The 12,758-nt window shown below is 51.5% G+C and overlaps 1 protein-coding gene across 2 annotated transcripts in view; it reads right to left on the reverse strand.

Annotated features, from left to right (window-relative positions):
- Nucleotides 1-1,221: 1,221 nt before the first annotated feature.
- Nucleotides 1,222-12,758, reverse strand: part of Stum (stum, mechanosensory transduction mediator homolog) — a 52,965-nt gene continuing 41,428 nt past the window's right edge. Inside the window, exons 2-4 of one of the 2 annotated variants that reach the window (XM_021199436.2) lie at nucleotides 11,461-11,640; nucleotides 8,033-8,041; nucleotides 1,222-7,299 (exon numbers count right to left, since the gene is read on the reverse strand). In XM_021199436.2, the coding sequence (XP_021055095.1) occupies nucleotides 7,265-7,299; nucleotides 8,033-8,041; nucleotides 11,461-11,640 (224 nt within the window). In that variant the 3' untranslated portion in view covers nucleotides 1,222-7,264. The remainder of the gene's footprint in view (nucleotides 7,300-8,032; nucleotides 8,042-11,460; nucleotides 11,641-12,758) is intronic. The other variant, XM_029539388.1, reaches the window with a different exon arrangement.

Consider the following 12,758-nt stretch of genomic DNA (forward strand, 5'->3'; position numbering starts at 1 on the left):
TGGCAGTAGCAAAATTACAGTTAAGAAGTCACTAGCAATGAAAGTAATTTTATGGTTGGAAGTCACCATAGCATGAGGCACGTATGAGAGCTGCCACTCTAGAATATTCCATGGATGCAGGGAAGCCCAGAGGCTAATTCCTCCCAGGCACTGATCTTTCCATAACCCACAAGGGTTCCATCTTGTTAGATTTTTTTTTTTTTTTCTGCCTACCCAGAACTTTAAAGATTCGTCACAAATTGGTATGTGTTCTGGAGTTTCTCTTGCTGTTGATCTGTAGTCTTACAGTCTTGTAATCAGCCAGGATATGGAAATTATTTTAATTTTTCCTGTATTGGTCAAGACCGGTTTTGTGTCCTCGTACGGGAGGATGTCCCATGGGCTGTACGTACTATACAGCATTTGAATGAAGTGTTCTGTTGATGTCTGTTAAGACCATGTGATGTACAATGTCATTTAATATACATATACATATTTTGTGTGGGGATGACCTGCTGGGAAGAGTGTGGTACTGAAATCACCCAGTACTATCCTGCTGAGGTTCATCTGTGGCTTTCCATCTAAATAGAATGTGTTTTATGAGATTGTGTGCATCTGTATTCAGGGCACATACATTCAGAATCATAATGTTCCCCTATGGATTGTCATTTTATTCGAAGTCTATTTTGTCAAATTTTAGAACAGTTTTGTGCGTTATCCTGTGTTCATCTGTAATGTATTTCTTTCCCTTCATCGGTAAATTTGTTAGGTTCTCCAGGTCTCCTTGCATCAGCCAGTAAAAATGTTGGCTGGGCTGTCGACTGCACCCTGCCACCCCTGCTGCGTTTCAGAAGATTCCCTCCTGGTGGCAACCGCCAGCTCTAAGTTCTGACTGCTCATACCCCGTGCTCATTTGTGATTAGCATTATTTCAACATCTATCTCACTCACACACATTTCCTTTGCCAGACAGTCCAATCACCAAGAGAGGAAACGGGCTCCCCACTGTGCACCCTCCAGGTCCTGGTGCTTCATTCAGAGCATACATCCTTGGTTACAGGGGACCCAGTGAGCTGAGAAAACTATGGATCGGTCCCCAAGGAAAGGGGAAGATGCCATTCCAAAGGGAAGGACCAGCAGGTGAGGTTGTAGGGAGAGAGAGACTAAAGCGTTCAGGGCAGCTGGAGATCTGGTTACAGAAATGGAAGACACAGGAATTCAAGAAGCCACCAGGAAGGTCACATGGATGTTTATTAAATAGAAAAGAGGAAAAAGAAGAAGATTGCCAAAACCGTATTTCCAAGGGTTAAAAAAAAATTGTAATGCCAAAGAAACGCCATGCTCTGTTATCTTTATAACAAGGGGCATGTGTGTATGTACACACGTATGTATGTATGTACACTCCGTATGTACACGGGCTCTGTTGTGGGTTGCGTTCCTCACCACGTGTACAGTAGCATTGCTGGAAGGAAGGACTTCAAAGCTGGCAGAAGGCTGGAGAAGCGGGAGCCCTGCGCTGCCCCTGCGGGGCTCTGTGGACCCCGAGACAAGGGTAGGGACGCAAGCCTGGGGACACTGAGAAAGTTAAGCAAAGTCAAACCTGGGCCCCATGCTTCAGTTCCAGCCAGGAAAGTCTAGACTCTTCCCTAGGGCTGAGATGGTCCAAGCGGTCTCCAAGAACACCTGTAATCTTAGGAATGGGCTGGCAATGCCTCCGTCCCCGCGCCCGCCCCCCACCCGTGGTTGGTCTGGGGCATGTGGGGTCCCTGTGAGTAGGAGTGAGAGAAGCAAGCCCCGGACATCGTCAGAGAACATGAAAATGTACAGCAGTTAATTTAACAGACAAAAGCCAATGGCAACACCAAAACAGTAATCCACAACACAGCGCGGCCTGCTCATAACTCAGCGATGCAGCCAGCGTCTTCCAAAACAAAAGAGCTCCGGGTGCAACGGAGCCAGCCCGGAAGGGCCCGCAGCAACTCCACAGGAGCCCGCGGGATTCTCACAAGCCCCCAACCTCGTTGTCTCTGCTTAAAACTTCCCTACTCTTCTACTCCTTGCTGGCTCCTGGGCTGGGGCAGGCAGTGTACCCGTTCCGAAATAAAAGTCCTGCCAGAGTCCCAGAAAAGCATCAGGAAGAGGTCTCTGCCCCCTCCCCCACACCAGCGGGCCAATCCGGAGCCCGGGGCTGCAGTAGATTTGGATGGGGGATGCAGTCGGGATTCTGATCCCACAGACCCTAGGCGAGGGCAACAGGTGTTCACAGTGGATGGAGTTGAGGAGGGGAGGAGGGGTGACTGACGGGGGGGGGCGAGGGCAGCAGTTTTGTGGCTTTCTTGAGTTGTCCCCACACTGGGGTGGGGGCTTCTCAGTGACATAGCTTACCAAGAGTCACCAATGCTCCTGTAACTCCATAGACTCACTGGGTCCCAGACTTAACTTTGGTGGGGTCATTTCTTTAGTCTCACGTGGGGTGGGGGGTGGGGGGGGGTTGTAGCATACTGGACTAGAGTTTGTTTTACCAGGAGTCTGGACTCTCCCAGTGGGGCTGTGCCTGACTGGGCTTGCACTCTCTAGACCCTTGGCTTTGGCAAGATTGGGGAAAATGACGGACTGGCCTTATTTCTACAATGTATTTAGTTAAATGGAGGACAAGCGTCTGTAGGGGCATTGCTGAAACAAGACTATTGTCACCCTGGCACGTGTAGGACACACAGGACCACTCTGGTTGGGATTCATTGTGTCCTGGTGCATTGTGGGATTGAGGCTGGGTCATACTCTGAGTGGAAGGATACACTGCCTCTGTGAGTGTTCAGCTCTCAAAAACTAACAGGAAGAAAGATGAAGAAGACTCCGAGCCTCTCGCCCACCACTTAGATGAGCTCTTCATAATACCACGTCCAAGATGACCTCCACATCCCCTACGACTCTGAAGAGTTCTGGGCCCAGAACTCTCCAGAAGGAGACAGAGCTCCTGCTGGGTCCTCCCGGAGCTTGCTGTCAGTGGCGGAGGCTGGATACTGTAGGGATGTGACCTGGAGAGCTCAGGACCTGAGCACTTTAGCACTGAAGGAACTCTTGCTAACTGCAGAACCTCCCTCACAGCACAGGGAGCGAACCCCACCCCTCGGCTGGCAGATGGTGTCCTGGCTCCCTGCTTCCACTAGAGGGAAACCTTGCTCTGCATCGGACTCACTTCTGCCCGGGAGTGGGAGATGCAGTAGCCAGCCAGCTGATTCTCTAAGCCGGAGCCCTCTACAACCACAGGGCAGACAGTCCCAGCTTTCTTCATGCAGGTCATTTACCATCACTAAGGCCTTGCGTTTTGAATCTTAAGGTCAAAGGAACATTCATTCAACCTCACTTTCTTGCTTCAGGAGCCTTGAGCCTTTGGGGGATTTTTCTGGTCTTGGGGTTTTAGCCCATTGTATGCTGACCTTAGACCCGGTGTTTAATGTGTGGATGGCTTTTCTTTTGCACATCTTAATCCTTTTCCATCTAGGGGACGTGCTAACCATGTGGCTTATTGGCTTCCTATGTCTCCTATAGCTGAGTTCTCCCTGCTGCTCCTCAACCCCCAGCATCCTACACCCCACAATTTTATCGGTGCAGCCTCGGTCCTGTAAGGGAGTGCAGGACCTGGATCCCATGAGCCAGGCCACTCTAGGCACCAACTCTGTCTTGAGCTGCCATCTGCTTCCACTTTCCATTCGGAACATGCAGGAGCTGGGGGCATGGCTTTGAGGGCAGGTGAGCTCAAGGATCCAGGAGAGCCATGGAGAAATACTGCTCTCATCCTTCTGAGGACATTCATTATCCCTTCCTGTGACTTCTGAAAGGTATGTGTCTCAGGGAGAAGCCTCTGGTCTCCTTGTGAAGAAAGCTTAACAAAAACTCTCCACAGGTTGTTCACAGAATAGCAGGAGATGAACTGAGCTCAGCGGTACCTGGCCCACGCCCCCTTTGGGGGCGGGTCGCTGGGCTGGACACAAGTCTGGGGCCAGACAGACCTTGGCTGCCTCATCGTCGTGGCCTAGTCGCTTCCTTTGCTTCTCTCCGGGGCGGCCAAGAGACTTGACCCAGGCAATATTTGGCAGTCTGAGGGTGGAGGGAGGGTGGTTTCATAGCGGCTTCCTGGCCACAGTCTGGGGTCCTCAATGGTCCCTACAATACACTACACACTGTTGAATAGTTTTAATGTAACAAATCCTAGAATCACCAGGGAAGTCTTAAAGAGGAATTATTTTAGATTAGATTGGCCTGTGGGCTCCTCTGTGGAGGATTATGTTAATGGAAGTGAGGCGATCCACCCTGAATGTGGGTGGCACCAGTTCGTGGGCTGGATCTTGGACTTTTTAAGAGTACATGAAACGGGGGGGGGGGGGGGGGGGGGGGGGCGCAGCATGGATGAATTTGTTTCTCTCTGCTGTTGACTGTGGATGCGGTGACTTAGGCACTTCCGGTTCCTGCCGTCATGACTCCTCCCCTACGATGGACTGTATATAGCCTAGATTATAAACCAAACAAACCAACCAACTTTCCTCTTTCCTGGTGCATGTTGCTTTTGGTCAAGATGTTTTACCACAGCAACAGAAATGGAGCTAGGATGACAGGCTAACCTGGTTCTCTCTCTTGCTCCAGGGTCCTGGTTTGGTGGAAGGAATGGCCACTCTGATAACAATGCCACATTAGATCCTGGCAGTGCCGCCGTCTCTGTGGATGCTCTCTGTGTGCCTGTGGTGTCTGCCCCTGGCACCCGTAGCCAGAGAACGGTCTTCTGAATTATTTCCCAAGGTTGGGACAGCAGCCCTGAGCTATGCCACCCAGGCAGCTTTGTCACTAAGGAGCCCTGGTGCCACTACGTGCTTTCTGGGTCCAGGACCCTGCTTTCTAGATAGCTGGTGTTTAGTAAATGAACTCTGGTCACCTAGATCCAATGGCCTGCTTGGACTGTGCAGAGTGAATTAGCCACTGTCCATCAACTGACAATGGTTATGCTAATCAGGTCTGGCCCAGCTAGTAGCAACCCTCAGACTCACTGTTCTGGGGGCTCCTAAAGTCCACCCACGCCATCCACCTGGAGTGAGGGGGTGCTAGGGAGGAGACAGCTCCCGAAGTTCACAAACCCCTGTATTAAGCCATCCCACACTGGAACTCATGGTGACACTTGTCACTCAGGAAAGTCCCACTCGAGTCTGGTTCATGTCACTAAACAAGCAATGCAAATTACCATCTCCTTCCAACTCCCCTGGTAGCCACCCCCAGCCCAAGCCAGGGAAATAGACTTCTCCCTCGCTGTGGGGGCCACTCTTGCCAGGCCTGTCATCATCGCTGGCTCTGTGGGATGAAGGGCTGTGGGCGAGCATCGTGGGAGGGCACACTGACCCATCATTCCCCTTTCTGGTACAGCTTTGCTACCAGAGGAAGCCTCCTTGAGAGCAGTGATCTGCTGACAAGAGAACCGAGCCTGGCCCCGTACCCCAAGACAGGGGCTGCAAACAAACAGAGCAACAGAAAGAAACACAGGAAGAAATAGGCCCCCTGGCAGGCATTCCAAAAGTACAACTCATTCCCACACAGCCTTGGAAGAAACTGATGGGTAGACACAGGGTAGGACCGACGAGCCAGACCAGAGTCAGGGCCAGGAATGAGTACTTCACGGGACTTCATCTCTTCATGATGTCAGGGGCTGTCCAGTTGGGGGCCCGGCTTTGAAAGATTGCAAATAAGAGGACTGGTGGGGTGGGGGTGGGGGCTGTCTTGGAACCCCAGAGAAACAAGAGCTGCTTTTCAAGAGCCTCCATCCACCAAGGCAGAAAGTGGACGGCTCCTTTCTTTAGCCCTGGCCACACTGTGACAGTGTTTCAGGCAGATGATGAGGGACCCACTGATGGCTCAAGGCCAGCATGATGGGGAACTGAGCCCTGGGCCTGTCCCACACATTAGCTCTTCCTATGTCAGAATGAGACGGAGAGAGATGTAAATAGCCACCCCGTCGCCATCAGCTTGAGTAGGCCTTTCTCTTAATTTCATGTCGGGTCCCTTCCCACTTCCTGATGTTTTCTCTGCCTAGTAAGGATCTGGCTTTGTAGTGGTCAGTCCCAGGTTTGCTGCTTAAAGGGGCACATGCCACGCCAACAACTTCAGCCTCAAGATGCATCTTCTTGCAGCACACATGAATTTCAGGTCAAAGTCCCCAACCTCATGATGTCACTCTGCAGGTCTCACGGTTCAAATGCAGTCCAGTCTCCAACATCCCCCAGGACTTGCTTGGGCAAGGCTATTTACGTTTCAGGAGTCCCAATGCATCTGACTATTCACAGGGTTCTCTAGTGATATCCACGTGTTTGGCGGTAGGTGGGAAGCCCAGACATCCGCTAGGATGTCAAGAAACAGTAACGAATGGATTGCATCATCTTCCTCAAAACAAACCATCTTCAGAAACACATGGATGTCAGGGGGGAAAAGGAGAGGGGACCAGAAACCACAGTAACCATCTGGATTCAGAAACACATGGATGTCGGGGGGGGGGAAGAGGAGAGGGGACCAGAGACCACAGTAAATATATCCAAGAGGACTGCTGGTCTGCAGCCATTCATAACTCAGTCTGGTCATTTTGCATATAAACATCCAGATACTAGCAGTAACATCCTAGAAGTAGAGTGGGTACCACCTCCCCCCCACCCCCAGTCAAGTCACAAAGTCACACACACACACCCAGCAACTTGAATGCTGGGGTATTATCAGACTCCCGGGGGAACCCAAGGATTTTTTTATACACTGGGCTATCACCTGGCCTTTCCACACTGGCAACCTCCACCCTGACCCTGCCCCTGGGAGACCACCGAGCAAATACAGGGAACCCCGTGGTCGAGCAGGGGGGTGAGGACCCAGAGGAAGTGTTTCATGAAGTCCTGACGCCTAGGAGAGTGACTGATCACCTGCATGGAACCTACAGCAGCCCAGCCTGACAGGTATGGGTGCTTGTTCAGTGTGTAGTCGGATAAACACGCCCAGCATCCCTGCACTGGCACTATCCTGCCTCTAGCCCAGTTTGATGTTCTGGGCCTGTTCCTCCCACGCGCTCTGGAGCAGGGAGAGAAGTTGGCCTTGGAGCCTGCTAAGAAAAGCAGGTGTGTTTCCCAAAATAAATAATATTTTGTAAGTACTCCCTTTCTACCCCAATCTGAGAAATGGCAGAAGAGAATATGTGAAGGTCCTTGTGCCCGGAGCCACCTGGCGTGGCCCTCACAGGACCCTGGACTTCCTCCGTAGGTCCTGTAGGCTCACAGCTGTTGTGGGATGCCCTGATCCTTGTACCCTGTGAGGAAGAAGGAGAGGAGAGGTGGTTAGGGAGACATTCCTTTCAGGATTTGTCCAACATGGCCTCAGACCAGAATATACTCATGAGACCTTGCCTATTCTATGAGGACCTTATGTGTACAGGAAGCAGCAAAGGTCTACTGTTGACAGGCAAGGCCATTGGCCACCCAGGAAGGGAACAATTGTCTGCCATGGGTCCAGCCAGCTAGATAACTGGGACAGGATGGGACTGGAGCACACGGAATCCTCAGAGCATCGTTGCTGATGGTGAGATATTTGCTTTTCAGGGTCAGAGATGAGACCCAAGCTCTCACACACATCCACTAGTGCTTCACCTCCAGCTGTACCCCCATCCCTCCCAGGGAAAGATGGAGCACTGATGTTAGCACAGACGGTGCTAATCTGATTGGGTGAGATTCCAGAGCTAAGACAACGGGGGTGTACTGATCTGTGACAATTCCATCCAGTGTCTTTGGTCTGAGGGAGAACACCAGGAGTCCCAGCTGGGTCTCTGTCTATGTAGTATGGCTACCTATCAATCTTGGGTGCTGATAACCCAGTGCCCATTAGAGGCATAGGAGCGATACAAGAGCGTGATCAAAGATGGTGCAGATGTTAGGGAGCTGTTTGCTAAGTACACAGAAAAGCTAAAAGTGCCACCAACAATTAACCAATGAAGAAGGTGAGATGTCTGTGCAGGAGAGAGGGTGTGTATCTACCAACAGACTCACCTTGGGAGACTGCAGCCGTAGAGATTCAAGGCAGCAGAAGGAAGAGGAGAGAGAAGACAGTCTGAACACAAGGCAAAGCACGGGGTGTGCAGAATGGGGAAGGGCTCTACCAAAGACACTGCAGAGACAGGGCTTCAGCCAAGGGGTAGTGAGCCTTCCCAGTGACCAGTCACATGGCCAGGAGCCAGTTCTGCCTGTTTCCCATGTCCCTGCCACTGTCTGACCAGTGCCCCTTTCAGCCACGCCCACATCCCTGCTCACCTCCTATCTTTATCCATTTTTCTTTACTCCCTGATCCCAGCCTACGCTCTCAGGGTGCATTCTGAATGATTTAAGAGGGACAGGTAGAGCCAAGGCAGGTGTAGCTGACAAACTGAAGATCCTGCAGTGACCTTGGTCCCAGTCCAGCTTTGTCTGGTCTTCATGGTTAGTCCTTTCTATGGACTGGACCCACACTTACAAAGCCTGATGCTTTGGGAAAGCGCCAAGGAGAGAAAACATTCTGCAGACATCTAGGATCAATTGGTAATGACTGCCCAGAGCCTTGTGCTGAGACAAATGTCACAAGTGATTCCCAATGTCTGCTATGGATGTCCTAATAGAAAGGGCAGTCAGAGAGCTGTCAGCAAGTACTGACCAGTTGACCGAGACAAGCTGCCATGAACATCGGGGCTCATCATTAACATGGATGGAGCTTCTAATGCTCAGCCAAGGCTCGGAATCTTCTCAGAAGTTTTTCTTTGATACTGTGTTTCTGGTAGCACCCAAAGGTGCCGTGTGAAAGCCTGCCTGTATTTTTTTTGTTCAGCTATTCAGGAGTAATCCTCTACCCAGGTGTTCCTGGGACAAAGTCAGTTGCAGCTGTCCCCTTCTAAGGACCTATTCCAAGACACCTCCTCAAACATGGCTGTGCAGAGCAACCCCAGTCCATCCCATGGGAGCGATACATTCATCTTTTGAGGGTGAGAACAACTTTTAGAAAAAGAGAGAGAGGTAGTGGCTGTTGAGATGGGTGAGTGGGTCTGGGAGTCTGGCAGAGACTGATATGCTTCTGCAGTCTCCAAAAATCACAGTGAAAAATTTGGTGCTGAGACAGAATCCCTGGATACATCCCATATTCTAAGAGGCTGACCAACCCACAAGGGAGCTAAGAGGATAAGGAGGAAGGCCTGGGCTGGAGGCCCTGACATCTGTTCATCCTGTGACTGCTACACCAGTCCAAAGAGTTCTGGACAACTCAGAAGCCTGGGAGACCGGCAATGAAGGCGTACATCTTGGCGTTTATGTTATCTTATTTAGGCCTAATGGGAGCACTCTTGAGCTTATGGCTTTGGTCTAGACCCCTTGTTCCTGGGTATGAAGGGGGACAAATGACAGATGCAGAAGATTCCTGACTTAAGAGTGGTTCAACTCTTAACATCTCAAGTTTAAGATGTGTTATTTAGGGTGCTAAGCTCATTTTTTGACATGATCGTCCTGCCTGTGATAGGTTCAATGGGTGGTAATCCACAGGAAGTCAAAGAGCAGCTGGCTACCAGGAAGCTGCAGGAATCAAATGTGGCACCAACACACTTATTGAGACTCAGTCAGGCACATTCCTCACTGCCGTGGCAGACCTGGAATGTCCCCTGAAAGCCCAGGTCCAAAAGCTTGTCCTCCTAATGGTAAGTCTTTGGTTTACATAGGGCATTCCCTTTAAGGGGATATGGAGACTCTTGTATCTTCTCTTTCCTTCCCTTCCCAGGCACGAAGTGGGTGGCTTTTGTCCTGCCATGAAATGCTGTGTGGTCACAACTCAGAACAATGAGGCCAACCCAGCCTGGATTGGGTCCTCTAAAACTCAAGGTAATGTAACTCATTTTCCTTGGTAAGTTGCTTTCTCCCGGGCACGTGCTATGGCAACAGAAAGCTGATTAACCCTCTTACTAAAGTCCCAACACTGCTGACCCCAATGCCAGGCTGAGGAGCAGACAAAGCCAATAGACTGAGGATGCTGCAGCCTTCCCAGGCCTCCTAGCTGGGAATGGGATCCGGCGCCTGCAAATGTCCCACACGTCCCTGAGGAAGTGACCCAGTGCCTCCTGGGAAGTCTCGGGGCTATCTTTGGGATTCACAGTGGCTGGCGGCACAAACGGTGGTACGCCTCTCCTAAAAGCAATGTTCTGACCCTCTCCAACACTGTGAGTGAGCCCCAGTAGAGGGGTCATCAGAAGCAGGTGAGGGAGCTGTACAGTCCACCTTGATCTGACAGCTCTTCCCAGCAGACAGGGGTGCGTCACTTCTGCCTGGTGCTCCTCCCCCCCACTCCCTGGCTGCCATCTGAGGGTTAGCTTTACCTATGGGACATCCTGACAATCCACTGACCCACTGACTTCCTTTCTAAATTCCCAGAAGACCTGCTGTCAGGTCTGGCTCCCTGGCCACCCACACTGAATCCCACCAGGCTCTGACACTTGAGTATTTTCTGGTGAGGTAATTTGATGAGTCTCTGACCCTGGTCCTAGCCCTGTGTATGCATAAGCTCCTGCATTTCCCAAGAACTCTTACTGGGGCTAAGTAAGTCCTAGATCATTCTAGACTATTCTAGATCATTCCGTGGCCTCCGGATCTTGGCTTTTCCTCCTGATTCCCCGGGTACAGCTTGCCTCTACACTGGCAATTTAACCTGCGAACCCAGTGAGGGGCAGCAGATGGGGACAGGGAACAAAGAACAAAGACGTGGCCTCGGTTACTGAGGCCCTCCAGTCAGTGAGGTAGGAACAGGAATGGAGATACAGGGAAACAGCTGTTAAGACAGGTGATGTCTGATGTAAGATCCCGCCAGATTATTTTTAAAATGATCATTTGTCTCTGGTAAATTTGATTTTGCAACTTTAAATGCTTCCACCAAACACTTCTGTGCATAGACTGATTTGCATTAACAGTGGATGAATCAGGAACACCTTCAGTGACAGTGAGAACGTGTAAGGCTTTGACGCCAACCAGCCAAAGAGTGTAGTGTAACGCTGTTAAGACTCACGCGGGTCTATGTGTAAGACATAGTTACACAGCTCCCTGTGGGTGAAGACAGTTCACGGCCCTGCTCTTCCTCTAGATGAAGACACACAACCATGGGCCAGGAGGCTTGCCCAGTTTCAGACAGACGGCTGCTTCCTTGGCAAAGGCAGTGAGTGGTGTCTTAGCTGGAGAGGACTCCTCCCTTGGGGACCCGCCCTGCAGGACTGGCATGGTAGAGAAAATGCTCTGGAGCTGGTGGCCATGGCACTAGGGTGTAGTCCTAGGAGCTGTTTCAAGAATATGAGTGTCTTTAGGGTGAGAGGTCCTGCACCAAGTGTAGGCCTCCTGTTCTTCCCAGGTTCCTCCACAGCTCTGGCACCTGGCCAGGCCCCAGCCCGCTGTGCCCTCAGAACACACCAGCAGCTACTCACTGGCAAGGATGACCATGTCCATGCCCCAGAAGATGCTCATGATCCAGCCCACCATCACGATGGCCGTGAGCACCTGAATGAGGGCCGCAGCGATATTCAGCCAGAAGACGCAGCACACGTGCCTGTCTGGGAGGTCGGTGCGTGCCCCACACAGCACAGTGAAGGCCGAGACGAATGTACCTGGGAGAGGCCAGAAGGGATAGCTTCAGAGGAGGCTGCAAGCTCCAGCCCACCCCCCCACCCCACCCCCACTGCTCGGCCATCAGTGCTGGGAGAGGAGCCGGTAGATCCTGCATCTCTTGGGCAGCACTCCTGCTCGGATCCCGGACACAGAATGTTACCAAAGTGAAGAGGTTAGGATACCACACGGAGGTGTGATGCAGGGCTGCCAGGGTCTAGCATCATGGCTGTGGCTTCTGGAGAACGGAAGTCATAGGGTGACCCAGGAGCCAATCTCAGAGGGGGAATTCTAGAGAGCTGGACAGTCAGGAAGTAATCTCAGCCTATGTACTGATTGCTAGGGGACAAGACTATTGGACCTATGGAGTACAGGACTACAGCCAGGACAGTCTCAGTATCCCTGATGTTCCCACAGCCACTCTGACCCCAGGGGAGGGGTATAGGAGGAAAAGCCATCTGAGAGGTGAGCCCTTCTTTTCCCTTTCCCCAATCACCTCCCTTCCCTTCCCTTCCCTTCCCTTCCCTTCCCTCCCCTCCCCTCCCCTCCCCTCCCCTCTCCTCTCCCCCTCCCATCCCCTCACCCCTCCCCTTCCCTCCCCTCCCCTGCCCTTCCCTTTTCTTCCTTTCCTTCCCACCAGTGTCTTCTGCATCGAGCATATCTTTTGTATTGTATGGATGCATCACCTGTCAATTAAAAAAAAAAAAAAACCTATGGCCTACAGGATAAGGGTAGACTAGAAGGTGGGACATCCGGGAGGCAGAAAGAGTTCTGGAGTAGAGCAAGGCACAGGAGACTCTCCAGGGAAGATGTGACAAGTGCAGATGCGTGGTGCCGGAGCCCAGGTAACCAGCTATAGGAGAGTCTAGCTATATGACCAAGGTATTTGTAAATATATTTTGAGTCTGAGTCATACTTCTGGGAGCATGAGGCTGGGACCAAGAATCAGGACATAACTTCTACAGTCTTACCCCTTTAAGTACCACAGCTTAATGGCCTCCACCACACAAACACATCCTTCCTCCGCTTTGGAGCTCAGGGCGGGCAGTCTGGATGGGGCTAGTAGACTAGTATAGGGAAACCATTTCCTGTTGCCCCAGCTTCTAGAGGCTGCCTGTGG

The sequence above is a fragment of the Mus pahari genome, chromosome 5, assembly GCF_900095145.1.
Source record: "Mus pahari chromosome 5, PAHARI_EIJ_v1.1, whole genome shotgun sequence".
Taxonomy (NCBI): Eukaryota; Metazoa; Chordata; class Mammalia; order Rodentia; family Muridae; genus Mus; species Mus pahari.